This window comes from Herpailurus yagouaroundi, unplaced genomic scaffold, assembly GCF_014898765.1.
Source record: "Herpailurus yagouaroundi ecotype Mexico unplaced genomic scaffold, PumYag 195, whole genome shotgun sequence".
NCBI lineage: Eukaryota > Metazoa > Chordata > Mammalia > Carnivora > Felidae > Herpailurus > Herpailurus yagouaroundi.
Genome location: NW_024412426.1, coordinates 14,636,781 through 14,659,339, shown reverse-complemented (window position 1 = coordinate 14,659,339; position 22,559 = coordinate 14,636,781). Strand labels below are relative to the sequence as shown.

General features: G+C 36.3%; 1 protein-coding gene across 7 annotated transcripts in view; it reads left to right on the top strand.

The window, feature by feature from the left end:
* Window positions 1–22,559, top strand: part of RALGPS2 (Ral GEF with PH domain and SH3 binding motif 2) — a 170,686-nt gene that overhangs the window by 77,271 nt on the left and 70,856 nt on the right. For all 7 annotated transcript variants that reach the window (XM_040446660.1, XM_040446662.1, XM_040446657.1 and 4 more), the window contains 2 exons: window positions 864–956; window positions 12,490–12,616. In XM_040446660.1, coding sequence (XP_040302594.1) covers window positions 864–956; window positions 12,490–12,616 — 220 coding nt within the window. The remainder of the gene's footprint in view (window positions 1–863; window positions 957–12,489; window positions 12,617–22,559) is intronic.

Genomic DNA, 22,559 nt, shown 5'->3' with positions numbered 1-22,559 from the left:
AAAAAAAAGATTGAGTTTTATTGAGTTCATATTTCTTGAAACTTTATGGCAATTCTTTGAGACCTGAGTTAAGGTGGTATATTGGTTGGAGTTTTTCAGTTAAAAACAGGCATTTTTTGCTCTGGAGTCTTTTGGTAGTGGGTGAGGACCATTCTAAATGATTTTAGATAGGACCATTAGGATGTAAGCACATGGTAGTATGAGGAAATCTGGGAAGTTAGCAATAAATGTCAAATAGATCTGCTTAGCAAACTGATGGAACCTAATGTTAGGTAGGAGTTCTACAAGGAGACTGTAAAGCAAGGCCTAGTATTGGGAAGCAGGTTGGTGTCCCAACATGAATGAAGAACAAAGAATCTGAGGATTCAGCCAGGAGGAAACAGAAAATTGAGGAAGGCTGTGGAAGGCAGGTTTGAACCCTCGTCCTGGAATTATGAGGATACTGAGTAGGAAACCATATCAGGATCCTGGGTGTAGATCCTTTCATAAAACTGGGATCATAAGGCAGAGGCTTAGCATTTCAGTGTAAAGGAGACTCCTTACTGGAAACTAGGGTGCATGATCATACTGGGTAAACTTGATGCTGAGCTATAACTTTGGTTTTCTTAATATATTACTGAGCTAGAGGTAGATGTGTTCCCAACACTTGGGGACAATGCCAGGTTAGAACAGGGAAATTCTCTTGTGGGCCAAAATCAGTTTACTGTAAACATGGTGGGTACTGTAAAGACAAATCTCAATAAGGGTGATAAGTACTGGAACACTCCCAATTGCCTAGATTTTACTCGTTGTTAATCTAAAGTTTTGTTGTGTTTATTCTTTTTATTTTTCATCTCTCCTCTCCCTTTTTCTTAAATCTTCAGAAACTGTATGAGCTGAATAACCTTCATGCACTTATGGCGGTGGTTTCTGGCTTACAGAGTGCCCCAATCTTCAGGTTGACTAAAACATGGGCGGTAAGTAAACTTCCTAGTTAATGAAAGGGTTGGACTTTTTGTTGGAAGTAAAGATCTATTTACTTCTTTTGTAGTTCTCAGTAAGGTTAATGTTATGATAATAGATTTGGATCTTTAAACTATTTTGTACTGTTTTTTTTTTTTTTTTCTTGAAACCTACACTTTCCTCTCTGAGTGTTTCACTAGACTTGCCAGGTAATTTTGGGGTAAATTATAGCTCGGTTCTTACTTTCTGCCATTTAGGAAATCATTTTTGTAGAATTTGTGTGAGCATCTTTGATAACATAGCATTTCATGTTTACTGATGGGAAAGTGTTTTTTTTTTTTTGCACTTAATGTTTTTTTGTATTTAATCTTATAAAGATTAAGCTTTCGGAAAGTTCGAGGAAGATCTAAATGGCAACTTTCAGTGAATATTAAATATTAATATTTCCATTTTTTAGTTAAATGGAACGTTACAACATTACAAACATTAAATTACCATTTTTTAGTTAATAAACTCTTAGATTTTTTCCTGAGGAATAATGAAAAACCTGATACCTAACATGGAATTATTCAGTGTTGCTGCACATTCTGATATATGTTTATTATATTTGGTTTTATCACTTTGACAAGGTCAGGGTGTTAATTTTGACTTCTGCAAATTTATGTACCTTAATATTTGAGTGATGTGATACTGGTCTCAAGCTTTCTCGGTATTTTTCATTTAGATGTTATATAAGTAAAATTTTAGATCCAATTAAATCTTTATTACATTTTGTATAAAAGATTATTGTATTCTTTGGGCCCTGTGATAAAGACATGACTAACTTTTAAAACTTTAAAAAAAAAAAAAAGAGAGCACAATAGAATATTTGTTATGTAGCATATTAAATATCATGAAAAAAATTTAAAAAATGTTTTTTTTCTAACTAAAATATAACCATTTTTAATTAGCATAGTATCGCTTTTACTTTCCATAGTATCTGAAGAGACAGATGTTTCTCATGAAAACCAGGGTGCTTTACTGTATTGGGAAGACATTAAAATGAGAGAGCTTATGATCCTGTTTATATTTTATTTGCATTTAGAAACACCTGAGTGAAGGGCTTTCTTACTTTAAAAATTCTTTTTAATAATATGGCCTTATTCTCTCTTCTTAAAATCTGAATTTCACTGGGGAATGGAAATGATTATAAATATACAATAATGAATTCCATCTTTGAAGTTTTGGGGGAAAGAATTATACTCTGATTTATATTGTGGTTTATAAATGAGATACATCTCCCTCAAGTTAATTTTTATTTTTCTTTAAGATATTTTTGTCATCTCCCTCATGTATTTACATGGAAAATAATTTTTTTTATTTAGCAGTTTTGGTTATTAATCTGAATAAAATCTTTGGTGTTTATATTAAACTTTAAAATAGTCAATAGTGTGCCAGGCACTAATTGCTTGACATAGAGCAGTAAATGATGCAGACATAGTCCCATTTTTATACAGCCAACAGTCTGCTGGGAAGAGATAAACTGTAAATAAATAAATAAATGTTATATCGTAAAGAGTGATGAATGCTCCGAAGAAAAATAAAGCAGATTAAATGGGATAGAGAGAAAGCAGGGAAGTATTTTATATATACAATCGACCCTTGAACAATACAGGGATTAGGGATGCCAGCCGCCCTGCACAGTCAAAAATCCACATACAACTTTTGACACCGCCCCCTCCCTGACAGACTTAACTACTAGTAGCTGACTGTTGACTTGACTGTCTTAGGAATAACGTGGAGTCAATTAACACATATTTTGTATGCTATACATATCATATACTGTATTCTTACAGTAAAGTAAGATAGAGAAAAGAAAGCGTTATTAAAATCACAAGGAAGAGAATATGCATTTATAGTATTGTACTATAAAAAATTCCCATATAAGTGGACCTGTGCAGTTCAAACCCGTATCGTTCAAAAGTTAACTTTGAATGTATATGAATGGTAAGAGAGTCTCTGGTAAAGAGCTGGTAAAGTCTCTCTGGTAAAGAGGAATTGAGAACCATTTGTGTGGAAATCTGGGAGAAAAGAATTTCAAGCAAAGGTGATAGCCAGTACAAAGGCCCCGATAATGTTCAAAGAATGGGGTGCTCAGTGTTGACAGAATGGAATAAGGAGTAATTGATGGTAGGAGACTAGTCCAGAGAGGTGGCATCAAGTCAGGTAATGGAGATACTATTTACTGATATTCTGGGGCCACTGTGTTGGCAGTGGGGCAGGGAGGGTTCTATTTTACACAAAGACAGTTTGAGTTGGGTGATAAATATCCATGTGGAACTGTAAGGTCAGAGTTAGGTATATAAGTGTACAGTAGGAGTTGGGGCTAGAGATATATATATTTTTGATCATCAGTATAAAGATAGTGTATAAAGCATGAGGTTGGATAAGATCATCTGAGTCAAAAGTACAGATGAAAAGCCCTAGAACCCTCTAAGATTTAGAAATTGGAAAAATGAGGAGGGATCAGCGAAGGAAATATGGGAAGAGTTTCCTACAGTCAAGTAATGAAAGTGTTTCAAGAAAGAATAATCACCCCATGTCAAATGCTGCTGATAAGTTGAATTAGGTAAGCACTTTGAGATGGCCATCGTATCTGGCAGTTGGAGAGGATTGGCAATCTAGGCAAGAGTGGTTTCAGTACAGTGGTGGAATGAAAAGAGAGAATGATGGAGAAAAAATAGGACATCAAGTGTAGAGAATGCATTTGAGGAATTATGCTGTAAATGGCTGGGCTGAGGTACTGCAGAGAAATCTGGCATTATGTTTATATGCTAGTGCAGTGATCTAATAGAATGAGAGAAATGGTAGGAGAGCAAGGAGTTCTGCACCAATACCCTTGATCAGGCAGGAGGGAATTAGATCCAGTACTGTATTGGAGCAGAAAGAGTTTATCCATTTTTTTAAAATATTTTTATAAGTTTATTTATTTTGAGAGAGAGCAGGGGAGAAGGGGCAGAGAGGTGGGGAGAGAGAATCCCATGCAGGCTCTGTGCTCTCAGCACAGAGCCCTATGTGGGGCTTGAACTCACAAATCATGAGATCATGACCTGAACCGAAGTCTGACACTTAACCAACTGAGCCACCCAGGTGCCCCAACAGTTTATCCATTTTAACAGCAGAAAAGGAAAATGCATTTGGTTACCGATGCAGGTAAGTTGGTAGATTTGGTGGTGAGATTCTGTAGAAATTCTTCTGATGATTTATTTAAGACATAAAAAGCAGAGTCCTTAGTTGAGAATGTTGGAGGAGAGGTGTTGGAGGTTTGAAAAAAGAACGAATGAATGAAAGTCACGCAGAAGAGTGTCAGAATGAATTAACTAGGGAAATATAGTAGGTTCGGTATGGTAGGCCTTACGATTGAGACTTTTGATCATGTATTTAAAGTGAAACCAGTCAGCAAAGTCATGCATTCTCCATCCAGGTGCAGGTGCTCAGTATAAGCCTGGAGTAGTGATGAGAGTTGTGTGTAACCAGAGTTGGAATTATTTTAGGCTTGTTTGTACCATAGTGAGGTCAAGGATAGCACAGATTAAATGTACAAGTTGTTTCAGTGATAGGTGAGGAATTTAACCCAAGTAAAAGAGATAAGGAAAAGTGAAAAAGTAGTATTGGTAACTGGATTGGAAGTTCTGGTGCAGGCAGTACTTATTGGATTCAGGATGATCAAGGGAATAGAGGCTGAGAGTGGTAGAAGTTAAGATCGTTGGGTGTAGGAGAAGTCAAGGAACTGAGAAAACAGGGTATTGAGAGTCTCCTTTATGTGAAGATTGCAGTCACCAAGATATGAAAGTAATGTTGGTTTGCAGACTTTTTTTCTCCAGCTACTAACATCTTTAAGGTATAATGGGGAAAATGACTAGCAGCTCTATTAATGACAGTAACATAAGCGTTATAATCTAAGTGCTCTCTTGGTCACTATAGTAGCCACTAGCCACATGTGGGTATTAAATTTGAATCATTAAAACTGGGGCACCTGGGTGGCTCAGTCCGTTAAGCATCTGACTCTTTGTTTCTGCTCAGTTCATGATCTCACGGTTTCTGGGTTCGAGCCCCACGTGGGGCTCTGTGCTGACAGCGCAGAGCCTGCTTGGGATTCTCTCTCTCCCTCTCTCTCTGCCCCTTCCCCACTCGCTTCTCTCTGTCTCTCTCTCAAAAATAAATAAATAAAACTTTAAAAAACTAAAAAGAAAAACTAAATTTTAGTTCCTCAGGGCACCTGGGTGGCTCAGTCATTTAAGCATCCAACTCTTGATCTGCGCTGACAGCACAAAGCCTGCTTGGGATTCTCTGTCTCCCTCTCTGTCACTGCCCTTTCCCCACTCGTGCTCTGTTTCCCTCTCTCTCAAAATAAATAAACACTAAAAAATAAAATAAAATTTAGTTCCTCATTCACACTAGCCAGTAGTCCCGTGTGGCTAGTGACCATTGTGTTGGGCAGCACAGACACAGATCATTTTCATCACACAAAATTCAGACAGCACTGATCTAGTGCTTGAACCTAGTAGAAGCTGGAGGATGTTAGGAAGGAAAAAGTTCTGAAGAGCGAGGAGCCAGGATTGCACCCAACTTGAATCCAGGCTCATGTTACAAGAAAAGCAAGAGAATGCTTAAAGGAAAGTTTAAGGATGGGGCTTTTGCAGAGGATGGACCGTGAGACCCAGAGAGTACAGTTGGAGGGGACTAGGAGGGGTAGAGTATTGGGCCAAGTCAGAAGATAATAAAGATTGCATGTGTTTCATGCTAGTTTGGGCTAATGATTTTTAATAACAAATAAGGAATTGAGAGTATTTGGGGGTTTTATTTATTTTTGTTTGTTTGTTTTTTGTTGTTTAATTTTTTTTCATGTTTATTCATTTTTGAGAGAGAGAGTGTGAGCAGGGGAGGGGCAGAGAGAGAGGGAACAGAGGATCTGAAGCAGGCTCTGCGCTGACAGCAGCAAGCCCGATGTAGGGATCGAACTCACAAACTATGAGATCATGACCTGAGCCAAAGTCGGATGCTCAACCACCTGAGCCACCAGGTGCCCCTTTTTGTTTTTTTTTTAAACTGATAAAAGGAATGTCTCCCCAGACTTATAGTAGCCTAAATGGAGAGAATATTAGGAACATTTTCTATAACACCAAGGAAAAGGATGCCCATTTTTATTGTTTTTATTCAACATTGACATCTTAGCCAACACAATTAGAAAAAAATGATTAAAAATAGTAGGGTTTATTTTCAAAAAATTAAGCAGAATTACTGTTTGATCCAGCAGTTCCACTTCTGGGTATATATCCAAAAGCACTGAAAGCAGAGACTCAGGCATTTTTATACCAGTGTTCATAGCAGCGTGATTCACAATAGCCAAAAGGTGTAAACAGTCCATACATCCATCACCAGATGAATGGATATACAAAATGTATAGACATACAATGGAGTATTATTTAGCATTAAAAAGGAATTAAATTCTGACACATTACACCATGGATGAATCTTGAAGACATTATACTAAGTGAAATAAGCCAGACAAAGAGACAAATACTATATGATTCTAAGGTACCAAGAGAAGTCAGATTCATAGAGACAGAAACTAGAAGATGGTTGCCAGGGGCCGAAGGAGGGAGGAATGGGAAATGGGAGTTAGTGTTTAATGTATGTGGAGTTTCAGTTTGGAAAGATGGAAAGAGTTCTGGCCATGCACGGTTGGTGGTGATGGTTGGTCGGTAATGCGAATGTACTTAATGCCACTAAAGTGTACTCATGAAGATGGTTAAAATGGTGAATGTTATGTGTATTCTGTCTGCCACAATTTTAAGATACAGGGCTTATTAAGGTGACTGAATATACAAACAATATATAAAATTAGTTGTATTCTAAACAATTTGAAAGTGTCACTTAAAAGGACACCACTGTTTACAATATCAAAGAAATACAGTAGCAAACAATAAATAGAATAATATATGAAAGACATGTGCAGAAAACTATAAAACTTTATAGGGAGTCATTGAAAAAGAACTAGGTTAGATGGAACAGTATCTGATAGTCATGGATAGGAAAGCTTAAAGATGGCGTTTTTTCCCTAATGCACATAGAGATTATATGCAACTTGAATCAGTCACAAACTGGGAGTCTGGATAAGATTGCTTATAAAATAATATGGAAACATAAAAGGTCAGTATAGCCAAGTTATTTCTGAAGAAGAAAATGGGGTTGGAGGCTTGGACATTTGTCCTAACAGATACCGAGATGGATTATATTATTTAGGTAATGTGCAATTAGTGTAGATGTAGACATATCGACCAGTGGAACAGAATAAAGAACCCCCAAAAAGATCATTGCTTTTATAGAACTCTGATATATGACAGTGGTGGCATTGTAAATCAATGAAGAAAAGAGGGGCTGTTCTTAACTGGAGCTGGGAAATTAGTTACCAGTTGGGGGAAAAAATGAAATTAGGCCTCAAAAGTCACTGTCAGATGAATTAAAGAGTTATATGCAAAATGAAAAACGTTGAAGCTTTTAGAAGAGGAAAACTTGCTTAATATCTCTCTGGCTTAGCATGAATAGATTCCAACTTGGAACCTGTAAGTATATTTTAGATAAGATACAAAAACCTCAAGCAGAGAAAGAAAAGATGAAAAAATTTTGGTACGTTAAAGTAAGAATTTCTGTTCACTAAAAGATATTTAAAATTTTTTTTAAGTTTATTTATTTATTTTGAGAGAGGAAGAGAGCATGAGTCGAGGGGAGAGGCGGGGAGAGAGGAGAGAGAAAATTCCTGACACAGGCTCTGCGTGCTGTTAGCGCAAAGCCTGATGTGGGACTCGAACTCATGAACTGTAAGATCTTGTCCTGGGCCGAAATCAAGAGTCTGACGCTTAGCTGACTGAACCACAAGTGCCCCAAAAGATATTTCGAAGAAAATTGAAAAGAATGTGTAGCAGTTGCAACTGGTCAAGAATTTATATGCAGAGTATATAAAGAATTCTTACAAAGCAAAAGGAAAAAGTAAGAAAAATGGAAAAGTATGCATTATGATGGTACTTCATAGAAGAAGACATATGCATAGAAACAGTGAAAATGAACTACAGCCACACGCAACATTATGGATGAAATTTCATCATCAGAACATTGATTGGATAAAGCCAAAGATTAAAAACAGTATGCTATTCTTTAGTCAAAAATCAAATAAAATTTCAGTCAAAATTTTTTTAAAAAATCAAATAAAAGAGAATGATAAACACAAAATTTAGGATAGTGATTATTGGTTATTTAAAGATAGTCAAAGGAGGGGCGCCTGAGTGGCTCAGTCGGTTGAGCATCTGACTTAGGCTCAGGTCATGCATGATCTCACAGGCTCATGAGTTCTAGCCCCACGTCCGGCTCTGTGCTGACAGCTCAGCACCTGGAGTCTGCTTCAGATTCTGTGTCTCCCCCTCTCTCTGCCTCTCCCCTGCTTGTGTTCTCTTTCTCTCTGTCTCAAAATAAATAAACATTAAATTAAAAAAAAAAATAAAGATAGTCAAAGGAATTGGATATGAAAGAAGCACATAGGTAGATGTGTATTGTTAGTATATGGTTTGTAAGTATGAAGATTAATACATGTGCATTCACTTAAAAATTTAAGAAAAAATCGATTTAACAAGAAAGTAACATCAGGGACTAATGATAAGTTGAGTGTCATGAACAAAAGATTATAATTTGCATTTAAGGTTCAAAACAAATAACTTATTTATACAAATGAAAGCATTTGTACAGATTATATGGAGATACAAATCAAGGTGATGAGGGGTGATCTGGGAATTTTACTTTTCTTATGGTGACAGAGATGTACAAGGGTTGATTCAAATTTTCCCAAAGTCCATTGTTATGGTAACATTGTTATGGTATAGAGATTTGGCCAGGAACATTGGGAGTTCCCACCTTCGGGCACCAGTGAAAGTGTGAAGAGCTTTGCCCCGGTGGCCTCTTAACCAGAGAAAGAATATGGTGCTAAAACATGAAGAGTTGGAACCTTGTGAAGTACTTCATTTTCCCCCTTTTTTGGAGGAGTATAGTGAAGTGACATTGTAGGGATATTAGGACTAAACATCAGAAAAAGATTTGAAAAGGAGAAAAAGAAAATCAGGACTTGTTATAGCTTTGGCACGTGGGCTTTGGATAAGTTTCTGAGCTATCACTAGGAAATAACCTATTTTAACATCTAATTAACTCTTTTTTCCATATTCTTCTTCTAAATAGTCTTTTGGAAACAAGTCTCTACTATCCCACCCCAGATTGAATCCCTTTAATCTGGTTGTTGATTATTTTGAAAATTCCAAAATGTAAGTTGTTCTTATACATATTAAACCATGTAGTTCTTTACCACAGGTTTGTGTTTCAGAGGTGGCAAAATCAGTGATGTTCCGAGTACATAATTTGTTTCTCCTGAAATTCTACTGAGGTTTTTGAATGATTGATTTAAGAAAAAAAAGAATAGGCTTATTCTTATCCCTGCCATGTCATATCACTGTATTTTCCATATCCACACATTTAAGTGGGAGAGAAAGGGATGGTTGGACTTACAGGTAGAAGCAGAGATTTGCACCTACTCTTGAAAATGCTGATCAAGATTGTTAAAGCTGGGCCAAGGAAAATTATATGATCGCTGTTTTAGACTGTGGAATATCTATCTAAAATATTAAAGCAAAGGACTCCTTAAAACTTTTGTTTTAAAGAAGGAGGGATACTAGTCACACATTTTTCTGATGGAGATTATCTGAAGATAATCTGCATCTTAGAGCCCATGAAAAAATAAATTCCAACAGGAATCCCAATCGTACCACTTGTAGTATTACATATAAAGAGTGGTGGATTTGGTGTCAGAATACTCTTCACCTCCAGAACCAGACTGAGACACTGCAAGACAGGGACCTGTGCCTTTGTGGGTGGATGACTGTGAGAGTATTAGTATGTGCTTCTTGCTAACCCTGTAATCTCCTTTGAATCTCTGTCTCCTCATCTCTCTATTAATCTTCAGACTTCTCTGTTCACCTCATAGAGTTAGATGAGAATTTTACAAGTGGAATGTGTTTTGCGTGCTAAAAAATAACACTAATGTTTTATGACATAAAGTGAAATTTTATTATATCATAATGAAATAGTAACTTCATATGTTTAAAGAAAACAACTTTTTTCCAGAGTCTTTGAAATACTTAAAAACATATTTTTGGGGGTGCCTGGCTGGCTCAGTCAGTTAAGCATCCAACTCTTGATTTCAGCTCAGGTCATGATCTTACAGTTCGTGGGTTCAAGCCCTCATCGGGCTCTGCACTGAGTGTGGAACCTGTTTGGGATTCTTTCTCTCTCTTCTCCCACATGCTCTCTCTCCAAAAAATAAATAAACTTTTAAAAACTCCATATTTTCTGAAGTTTTTAATTAATATTTTTAAAATACCCTTTTTATTCAAGTATAATGAACATACAGTGTTATATTAATATGTACAGTATAATGATTCAACAATTCTATATATATATCTCAGTGCTCATCAAGATACGTGTTCTCTTAATTCCCTTTATTTCACCCATCGCCCCACCCACTTCCCCTATAGCAACCACCAATTTGTTCTCTGTATCTAAGAGTCTGGTTTTGTTTTGGGGTTTTTTTGTTTGTTTGTTTTTGTTTGTTTGTTTTCTTTGTTCATTAGTTTAATTTCTGAAATTCCACATATGCGTGAAATCACATGATACTTGTCTTTTTCTTATTTGACTTATATCACTTACTCTCTAGCTGGGTCCTTCCGTGTTATTGCAGATGGCAAGATCTTTTTTTTATGGTTGAGTAATACTCCATTGTGTGTGTGTGTGTGTGTGTGTGTGTGTGTGTGTGTGTGTGTACACACACCGCATCTTCTTTATCCATTCATCTATTGATGAACACTTCGGTTGCTTCCATAGTCAGCTATTGTAAATAAGGCTGCAGTAAACATAGGAGTACATACATCTTTTCAAATTAGTTTTTTCATTTTTATTGGTTAAATACCAAGTAGCGGAATTTCCAAATCATATGGTAATTCAATTTTTAATTTTTTTAGAAACTCCATACCGTTTTCCAGAGTGACAGCATTAATTTGCATTCCAACCAACAGTGCACAAGGGTTCCTTTTTGTCCACATCCTTGCCAACACAATATATCATTTTTCATAGAACTAGAACAAATAATCCTAAAATTTGTGTGGAACGATAAAAGACCTCAAATAGCCAAAGCAGTCTTGAAACAGAAGAACAAAGCTTGAGGTTTTACAGTCTCAGATTTCAAGGTATACAACAAAGCTGTAGCAATCAAAACAGTATGGTACTGGCACAAAAATAAACACATAGATCAGTGGAACAGAATAGAGTCAAGTAACAAACCCATGCTTATATGGTCAGTTAATCTATGACAGAGGAGACAAGAATGTACAATGGAAAAAAGACAGTCTCTTCAGCAAGTGGTGTTGGGAAAGCTGGGCAGCTACATGCAAAAGAATGAAATTGGGCCACTTCCTTATCCCATACACAAAAATAAACTCAAAGTGGATTAAATGTGAGACCTGAAACATAAAATTCCTGGAAGAAAACATAGGCATTACTTTCTTTGAGATCAACCATAGTAACATTTTTCTAGATAGGTCTCCTCTGGCAATGGAAACAAAAGCAAAATTAAACCTTTACAGACTACACCAAAATAAAAGATTACTGTATAGTGAAAGTAACCATCAACAAAATAAAGAGGCAGCCAACTGAATGGGAGAATACATTTGCAAGTGATAAGTCTGATAAGGAGTTAATATCCAAAATATATAAAGAACTTATACAACTCAATACCCCAAAAAATCCAGTTAATGGCACAGGACCTAAATAGACCTTTTCCCAAAGAAGACCTACAGTTGGCCACCAGACACATGAAAAGATGTTCAAGATCACTAATCATCAGGGAAATGTAAATGAAAACCACAATGAGATACCACTTTATACCTGTCAGGATGGCTAAAATCAAGAACACAAGAAATTGCAAGAGTTAATATTATTTTGGGTGATTGACCTTGCTTTTATTCCCTTTGATTGTCCCAATTTTTTTTCAAAGGCACTCACTACAAATCACCTCAACCCTCTTAAAAACAGTTTCAGTTGAGTGTTCACCTCTGTGTGATACAGCACTGATCAAAGCGATCAAAGAAAAAATGTCTTGTTAAAAATCCAAAAATGTGAATCACAGTTTTATGGTTATCGTTAGGACTAGCCATGGTTAGATTTATCAAAAAAATTGTTACTTAAACCACAAAATTGAGTAATCTCTTTAAGGATATTACATTTTATAAATAATGGATTTGGGTTTATTTTAATAAACATGTCTGATTTTGTTTTATTTATATACTGCCAAAATATAATTGAAAAATGTATAACATTGAAATTAAAACTTAAATTTATAGTAAATACAGCTTCATGTCTTTGCTAAAATAAAATGGGATTTGGAAATAACTTAGACTCTTCTGTTTGCTTTTTTAGTTACTAAGTCGAAAAGACAAAACTACCTTTGAAAAATTAGAATATGTAATGAGTAAAGAAGATAATTACAAAAGACTAAGAGACTATATAAGTAGCTTAAAGATGACGCCTTGCATTCCCTATTTAGGTGAGTAGTGTCATTATGTGTTCATTATGTCTAGTTCTGTCTTAATCAGTAGTTTAGATAAAATTCTAGATATTTTAAAAGTATGTGTATCCTTTTAGGAAATTACTGCAAGATTGTCAAGTAAAAAAGTTGACTAAAGAAATATGTTACCTTATTACCTGGAATGGATTTTCATATTAAATTAGACTTTGGCCCTTAAGGTTTTTCGTAGACTCTCATTTTTCTCTTAAAGATGAACCATTGGTAAAATAATACATTTTAGCTCTTTTGGTAATGATTTTAAAGAATGAAACAGTAGTTTGCAGTGAAGTTTAATGCTGTGAAAACATGTAACATTAACTAAAGAAATTGATCAAAAGATTTATTGAATTTATTTTCAATATCATGAGTTCCTGTTATTTTGTATAGTTGGCAGATATTTTAGGGCGAATTATGAAAAGTAGTCTAAATGTTGGTGGTGTTGTTTTCTTGGATGGAATGAGTTGTTCAGTAGTGAAAATTTAGCTAAGTGCTGAGACAACCAAATGTATATTTTAGATATCATTTGACTAAGAATTTGTCTCTTTACTATGTATTTTACAGTGTTTATAAATTCCAAGAATTATTTAATAATAAGATTATTTTCAACAAAAAAGGAACAATGCTTTGTTAGGTGTTTGAATGAAAGGAAGTCTTGGGGCGCCTGGGTGGCACAGTCGGTTAAGCGTCCGACTTCAGCCAGGTCATGATCTCACGGTCCGGGAGTTCGAGCCCCGCGTCAGGCTCTGGGCTGATGGCTCAGAGCCTGGAGCCTGTTACCGATTCTGTGTCTCCCTCTCTCTCTGCCCCTCCCCCATTCATGCTCTGTCTCTCTCTGTCCCAAAAATAAGTAAACGTTGAAAAAAAAAAAAAATTGAATGAAAGGAAGTCTCAAACTGTCCCATTTTAAAATGTAAATTTAAATATAGAAAATATAGAGTATTTTGTTTCTTTCTGAATATCCCTTTTTTCATCTCTGTCTCCACTATCTTCATGTAATTACTCATACTGGATTTCACTGTAACTATTTTTGAAAGTAATTGGAAAAAACCTGTTATTTCTTCAACTATCTTAGTGACCTCTTTGAAGTCTTTATAGTACCAATGACTAGAAGACAAGGTAGGGACATAGGCAATTGATAACTTTCTCATTCAGTTGAAATAGAGCATCTGCCTTAGTTTGTCAGAGAAGACTGAACTCATTATTAGGACCTTGTAGGACATCCTAGGATTCCAGTGGGAATAGGGAATGTTGCACATACTGTGTTGAAGGCAGAATACCCAAGCAGAGCATGGATAAGGGCCACTACATTCCAGAATATTGTGTCCTGTTTCTTTGATCAACAGTACAGGACCATAGTACACATGACTCCATCAGAGAGGCTCAAAGCTGGATATTTGGAGAGACTTTCTGCATATGCTCCACTTTTCGCCATGGCTTTGGCTGTGCCCATTCTTGAAAATGTCATTGGGAGTGAAGAGGAATAGAGGATTTTTTTTAAATCACCAATATCTTCATACTTTCTAAGAACATAAACTTTTTATAGCTTAAAGAACATTAGACTGAGAATCAGCAACCCTCATTTCCAAAATGGCTCTTCCCTACTAACTTTTGAAGTCATTGAATTGTCGTCTTTGAGCCTTGTTCTCTCTACCTAGAAGTAGCACACCTAGGACCAAAATCATGTTATTCTTTCAGCTGGATGGGACCATTGTGATTTCTTCTAATTCACTTATTTTATAATTAAGAAAATTAAGGTCCAGAAAGGTGGAAGGCCTGACTTATAGTCTGAAGATCTAGTTCCTGACAGATTTACATTCCAAAGTCTTGATCTGGTGTCTTTCCAATTGTACCTGTTCAATTCTCATTCCAAAATTTACTGATTCTATGTTTATGGCTGTTTCCCATTGCAATGTTTTTCTCAAATTCCACTATTTGTATCTTTTAGAAAAGGAAATTAAGGGGCGCCTGGGTGGCTCAGTCGGTTAAGCATCCAACTTAATTTCTGCTCAGGTCATGATTGTGTGGTTCGTGAGTTTGAGCCCCACATCGAGCTGCGCACTGACAGTGCAGAGCCTGCTTGGGATTCTCTCTTTCTCCCTCTCTCTGCCCCTCCCTCGCTCTCACTCTCTCTCTGTCTCAAAATAAATAAATAAACTTAAAAAAAAAGGAAATTAAGATTCTTTTCTGTTGAAAATGAGAAAATGAATATAAATCTTTGTGCCATGATGTCTAGATTAGGAGTCTGCTTTACATTTTTCCACAGTGGAGACTTTGGTACAGGATTTGAAGTTGTAATGCATGTGCATCCATTTTTGCCCTGTCATGCACATAGAAGGGGAGCAAACCAGCAGCATAGTTGGAGTTGAGTGGAATCTGGAAAGGTTGGCTATTAGAAAGCATACCTGTTTCTTCCCAGCCTTGGTACCTGAAACAAACACAGTGGTTATTCCTATTGGTTAAAGCAAATGAGACAAATATTGAGATGCAGAAGTTGATGTAGAGAAAATTTCAGAACCGTTATCTTTTCTGTGGCTTCAATTTGGTCTCCAATGATTGACTCCTCCTTTTTTCAGTTCCCTTTCATTTTACATGTTCTCATGACCCAGACTCTTCTTTTTCACTATTACTATGTAATTTTCCTTCACTGTACCGAAGCTAATTAAAAAGTACTCTATTTCTTTCTACTTTACTTGCTGTTTTCTTTTGCTCAGCATGCTGTTATCTCCCTCTTCACTCATAGAAATGTTCCCTATAAGGCCACCATGATTTCCTAGTTGGAGTGTTTGATAGGTGTTTCTCAAGCCTCATCTTATGTTGGTAGTCTCCATGTAATAGTTCATCCCTATGCTAGTTTGGGAAGAAGCACCTGAGATTGTGAGATAATTATGGAACATTTGGCACAAACATTTGGCAGACTGGAGAAAGGAAAAGTTAATGTTTGTCAGATAAGTTATTATGACTCAATTTAGTTTGTTTCCATCTTAAAAATAATCCTTTTAATGCAGTGACAGTTTTGTTTTGTTGTATAGCAAATCTTGAGGTTAAATGTATTTCATCTATCAAAACACACATGCTTTTTCTAAGAAAATGTGAAGCATCGTCAATTTATACAACTGTGTGACTACTTGATTTATTTTACATCTTAGCTGGTTTGTTGTTTCATTCCTGATCTTTAATACTGAAGTATTAAAGAACCAAGACCAACAACAGTTTATATACTGTTAATGTTTACTTTTTTCATATTTTCTTCTAATTTAAAATTAATGAAGACTGTTTTTTATTTAAGTTGTCTTGGTTTCAGAAGCCTTTCCCACTCTTAGGAGACGAGGCCTAGTGCAGTTGTCACAAATGTCAGTATTTACAAGATGCTATTGAATAGGACAGAACTTGCCCTAGAGGGGCACCTGGGTGACTTAGTTGGTTAAGCATCAGCTTCAGCTCAGGTCATGATCTCACAGGCTGTGGGTTTGAGCCCTATGTCGGGCTCTGTGCTGACAGCTCAGACTGGAGCCTGCTTCAGATTCTGTGTCTCCCTCTCTCTCTGCTCCTCCCCTGCTTGCGCACGCGTGCTCTCTCTCTCTCTCTCTCTCTCTGTCTCTGTCTCTCTCTTTCTCTCAAAACTAAAAGAAATTACAAAAAATTATTTAATAAAACAAAAAAAAGAACTTGCCCTAGAAATGTTGGAAAGATGCTACTCAGTATGCATATTGGTAGCTTCTATTTAACTGTCCCTTTTCAGTATGCAGAATTTGCATAATGCTGCCCTTTATCCCTTATGTTGCAAAGGTTTTTATGGAAAGAGTGTATCAACCAAAAGAATCTATACGGCATAGAGAAAAGGGGAAGGCAAATCATCTGTTTTTTTCTTTTCTTTTCTTTTCTTTTCTTTTCTTTTTTTTTCTTTTCTTCTCTCTCTCTTTCTTTCTATGTTTATTTTGAGAGAGAAGAAGGAGAAGGAGGAAGGGGCAGAGAAAGAGTAGAGGGAGAAAATCCCAAGGTGGTGCCACTCTGTCAACGCAGCCTGATGTGAGATTCAATCTCCCAAACCTTGAGATCATGACCTGTGCTGAAATCAAGAGTCAGACATTTACCTGACTGAGCCACCCAGGAGCCCCCAAATCACTTTTCTTAACACAAGATAGAATCCAAACTTCAGTGCTTTTGCCTCTAAGAATTATGACCAAAATCAACCATTCTTAGAAAAGCTTAAAAAAGGAGGTGGCGGTTTATATGCTGATAAAACTCTTACTTTGATACTGCCAAATTTATCTACAATATGGATTAAATTATAAGAAGTAGAAAATGTTTTCTTGGCTTTCAACTCATCATCCCTTGCAAAATTGCCTCTTCTGTTGGTTTGCATTCAAGGTAAAAATTAGTCAGCCTGGACAATATAGTGAAAAATTCTTAGAATAAGGATACAGTATTTCTGGAGAGAAATAGTTTGGCAAATCTCAAGGAAAAAATGGTTTTATATGAGAATTATTGCTTTAAATCTGAAAATTATTAACAGCTCTCATTTGTTCTTGTCACTGGAGAAAAATCTTAAGGGGCTTATCGAAGAATTTGGCGTGGGAAGTTTTGCTTTGCTGAAGAGAGAAAAATAGGACATTGTGCTAAAATAATTGAGCTGGATGAAACATAAATATTATTTCATGTGCATATCCTAGCCTCATTTCTACTTTATTCGTGTATTTTGGGGTAAAGCAGTAGCTTAACAAGCTTAGGATGCTTTCTGGAAAAACATAATAAAAAATAAATAGTTGTAGTTCTTTTTATTGCTTTTGATCAAGTAGAAGCAAAGAAGTTTCTGTAAAATCTCCTGCCCTTCTGTAGCACACAAGTACATTGTTTTGATGTGTCTAGGTGTGATTCCTCTCACTCTTGTAAAGAACCCCCCCCCACACACACACAAATTCACAAATTTTTGATTTGTTAGATTTTCATAATAGTCCTTTTTTTTTAAGAAAAGAAAAGCTGTCCTTAAAACTTTCTGTAATATAGCATCCCCTCCATCTTCAATTCTGAAAAGCACCATTTTGTTTTTATAATGTTTTAATTCATCTTTCCCTCAGCAGAATGTAAGCTCTAATCTCTTGGTTCAAAACTTTATCCTTAGCATCTGGAACAAAAGTAGGTACTTACTATTTGTTGGTTGTATTAATTAAATGATTGCTTTCTGGCTCTTCTCATTGTTCCAGTAACTTTGTTTTAAATACAATAGATTTCTTTGTGAGGCAGTTTTACAATCAGTCAATTTCCCACCTACCCCAGTTTTCCTTTGGTGCCTCAGCTGGCCAGCCAGTATTTGCACAGCAGGCCACAAAATGGACTTTGTCCCTGCCCTTACGGAACTTAACGTCTCTTCAGTACCAAAGGCTCAGATCCAACATTACCTTGTCAGTAATCTCTTCTCTCTCCTGTGTCATGGAAGAAGTACATTTATTTCTTTGCCAGCCTTCGTCAGTGGTGCCCTCATCACACTTGATGAAATGTTTAAAGCATGCCTAAACTTACAGTGGTCTCCAGATTTTATCTGATCCTCTGTTTTACAATAATTGTTTACTTATCTTGATCTTTTAATAGGATGCAGTTCTTTATTTTACTTTAGTTTTAGAAACTTCTGCTAACCTGTGTATAAATGTTTTCGAAGATATTAGGTGTTCATTCACATTTTTATTCAGATAACTTTGACAAAATCCAAAGCTGTATGTAGCTGTATGGAAATTAAAGGGATTTCCCCCTTCCCCTTTTCTAGAGTATAAAAGACTCTGACACTGGTCTCAAAAATGTCTAATGGTCAGGGTACCCAGGTGGCTCAGTTGGTTAAGCATCCTACTTTGGTTCAGGTCGTGATCTCATGGCTCGTGAGTTCGAGCCCCGCGTTGGGCTCTGTGCTGACAGCTCAGAGCCTGGAGCCTGCTTTGGATTTTGTGTCTCCCTCTCTCTCTCTGCCCCTCCCCAGCTCATGCTCTGTCTCTCTCTCCTTCAAAAATAAATAAACATTTTTTTAAAAATGTCTAATGGTCAAAAAATGTCATTGGCTTTTGATATTTTAAGACTTTTATTCCCTTTCCTTTCTTTGGTTTGATTTGTAGATAATATACACCATGGAGTACTTTACCTTATTCTTCTCACTAGATTATATATTATATTCTAAAACAGCAATAAAGCATGTTTGGTCATTTTTGTTTGAATCCCAGGAATGAGCTCTGACCAAATGGCAGCCAGCCCTGGCTTTCTCTTTAGCCAAAATTACATCTGCATTTTCCATTACCTCATTTATATTCTTTTTGCTCTCTTTCTTTTTTTTATATATTTAAAATTCCTCTAACATTCTTTCATGGTATATTTTCTGAAGTTTACTTTAGATCACGTGAGGACTTGTGATATAAAAAGGCTGGGGATAGGGTTGCATTGATTTCTTTCCCCTGTTCGTAGTCTTTCTTTAAGAGCTTCTATCTTGAAAATAATGTATAGCAGTTTACAGATCTTCGTTTTAATCATAAACAGAATCAGATCCCCCACCCCCACCCCCAGTTCCAGCAGCTTTGCTGGTGGCATTTCTGGTTGCTGATGTTTCCATAATTGCAGTAAAAAAAAATAAATAAATAAAAAAATTGCAATTTTTTGAGCAAACCTTAACAGAAAAATAATAAAAATCTCAATAACTAACATTTATTCAGCACTTAATCCTGTATGCCTGACACTGTGTATTTTACATAAATTGTCTAATTCTTAACAGTTTTATAAGGTAAATGATATTATATTCCCATTTTACAAGTGAAGAAACTGAGACAAAGAAGGTTAAATGGACTTACATAAAGATACGTATAATGGGCACCTGGGTGGCTCAGTCTTGATTTTGGCTCAGGTCTCACAGTTCCTAGGATCAAGCCCTGCATCAGCTCCATGCTTAATGTAGAACCTGCTTCGGATTCCTCCCCTCTCTCTCTCTCTCTCTCTCTCTCTCTCTCTCTCACCCTGTCTCCCCCTCCCCTCCCCTCCCCCCTCCCCCCTTCTCCCAACTCAAGCTCTCTTGCTTTCAAAAATAAATAAATAAATATTTTTTAAAAAGATAAGCATTATATTTCATTTACAGTTCAAAGAAATAAAGCATTAGGGAATAATATTAATATTTTGGGAATCTGTATTGGAATTAAGATTTTGAGTTCATTTGTCCGTCTTTCCTATAATTATCTGTAGACTTACAATTTAGTAACTATTAACCCCACTGATAAAATTGAAAACTGAGCTTATTTTTGTTTATTTTTATTTATTTTTTTAGTGTTTGTTTATTTTGAAAAAGAGAGAGTGCACAAGCAGGAGAGGGGCAGAGAGAGAGGGAGAGAGAGAATCCCAAGCATGCCCCACAATGTCAGCACAGAGCCCAATGTAGGGCTCAAACTCATAAACTGTGAGATCATGACCTTAGCTAAAATCAAGAGTTGGATGCTTAACCTGCTGAGCTGCCCAGGTGCCCAGAAAACTGAGCTTATTTTTAGATGGCTTTTGGGAGAAGTAGGAGAGGAGGGGGGCTTGGCATTGTGAGTGGAAGTATTCTTTTCTTACTTGGTTGTCTTTTTATAGACACTAAAATAAAAGACTAAAAATCTGTGAGGGTATAATCTTTAGCTTACTATTAAGTATATAAAAACCATATCTTACTAGTATAGGTTTATAAGTAATTGTAAACATCTTCATAATTGCAGAAGTGTTTACAGACTTATTATATTATTACTCGTAGGAGTCCTAAGAAATATAACACTAGAAGAATTTGCACTCTCATATCATGACTTACAGAGTCAAGTGAGCACTGGACTAAAAATTTGGTCTTTCTACTCTACCAAGCTTGGAGCCTGGGGATAGGTTTGTTTGTAGATACCTACTGAATTTCAAGGCAATGCCTAATATTGGCATTATTCAAAATCTCAAGTTTTAAAAGTCTACCTCAGAGATGCCAAGTTTCCTAGACATTGATGGCATCTCCCATTGAGTACAGAATGGAGTCTAAATCATTCTTAGGATAAGATTCGTTTCATTTATAAAAAATGACTGAATCCTTCTGTAAAGCATCTCCAAAATTAGAGTTCAGTCTTATTGAAGGTCAGGCAACCATGTCTTTATTCCTAAGTGACCTGCTAAGTAGCTAGCCATTGGACCACACAAGTGACCTATCTAATCTCTCAGAAGATCCTCACTTGGCTTAAATTCTTACTATGACTGTCTTCACCTTAGTTTTTCTTTATCTTTTCTTGTGATCCCATCTCTTAACTATCTGCCATAATAGCTTGTCATAGCTCTGTTAAGTTAGCAAATGAAGAGCTGGCTACTGTTCATATCCTCATTTTATAGATAAGAAAACGGAATATAAAAACTGCTCAAGGTAACACAGCTAGTAAATTGGTAGAGTTGGGCCTCAGATCCAAGTAGTACTGATTTTAGTACCTATACTTAGCCATCATATAATTCTGCTTCTTATTCCCTGCTCTACAGGAGCTCCAGAACAGAGCTATCTCGTGTCTAAAGGAGAGCAGAATGGGCCCAGTGGCCAAGGTGGTTTAGCATTGAGCCCATTTTTCTTGTTTGTATGTGGACTTTCACATCATTCTAGTTTTAATAAAACAATATTCTCCTGTGAAAGTTCTTTAAGACTTGTCTTTGATAGGGTTTTGGATGTTTACATGAAATGCTATATAAATGGAATGCCCTTGTACAATTTTATCCAATTAAGATTTGATAGAACAACTAGATGCCTCATTTATCCAGAAATCTTACAGCAGATTTTTTTTTTTATTATTCTGGGGGTGGTAGGAGGGACTTCAAACCCATTTTAAGATAACCATAGGTAAAACAAAGAAAAGCACTACTTTAATATGTTGATGTTCTCTTGAAGCCTTTTTTGACCGGCATTTTCATTTTAACATACGACAGGAAAAACACTGGTCATGTTGGTGGGCTTGAGTTGTTCAAGTGATTATCTTCAGTCATGGTTGGATTTTCTTTTTGCTTGAGCAGAAGTCTTCAGCGATTTCTCTAAAATTTTAGTTCACAAATGAATTAGGAAGGTCAACTGTAAGCAAGAACATGTTTTTGGAAAGAAATTGTTCCAGGAGGTTGGTAATAAGTTGTTAGATCCAAAGTTGAGTAAAAGACACACGCGCGCACACACACACACACACACAATAAGTTGGAATTAGCAAATTGGACTAGCCAAACCCCTGTGGATTCTGCCCTGAAGGTATTGAATCTCAGTATTGAGAAAATATCTAACAGTTCCTTGAAGTTGTGTTAGTCCCACCTATCAGTATGTGGTAATGCTTATAAAGTTCTCTAGGCTTTCTGACTTGAATAGCAGACAGGATCAGAAAATTTGGAAATGGGGAGAGCAGAAGTATTAATAAGCTTGTTTATACGTAAGTTATAATTCAGATCTGTAAAACCATTGGCTCACTAAATTTTTGTGATTCCCATTCTTGTAATACCAATATTTTGCTGATAGAACAATATAAATACATTTCAGGAAATTTTGGTGTTCCAATAAATCATGTGAAGACAATATTGAAAAAATCATTTATAATTTCCATTTTTTGTAAATTTGACTGTTTAAACATTACATACATTATTTTTTAAAATACGTAAATACTATGGATCACTTAATTTGGCGGGGGTGGGGTGGAAATTGGCACAAAATATATTGGCAGGAGTTCAAGGGGCACGCCTGGTTGGCTGAGTTGGTTGAGCATCTGGCCCTTGATGTCGTCTCAGGTTGTGATTTCAGTCATGGGATGGAGCCCCATATCGGGCTCCATGCTCAGTGCTGAGCCTGCTTGGGATTCTGTCTCTCGGCCCTCCCCCATTTGTGCATGCTTTTTCTCTCTCTCTCTCAAAATAAAAGGAAAAGGATTTCGGTCTAACCATT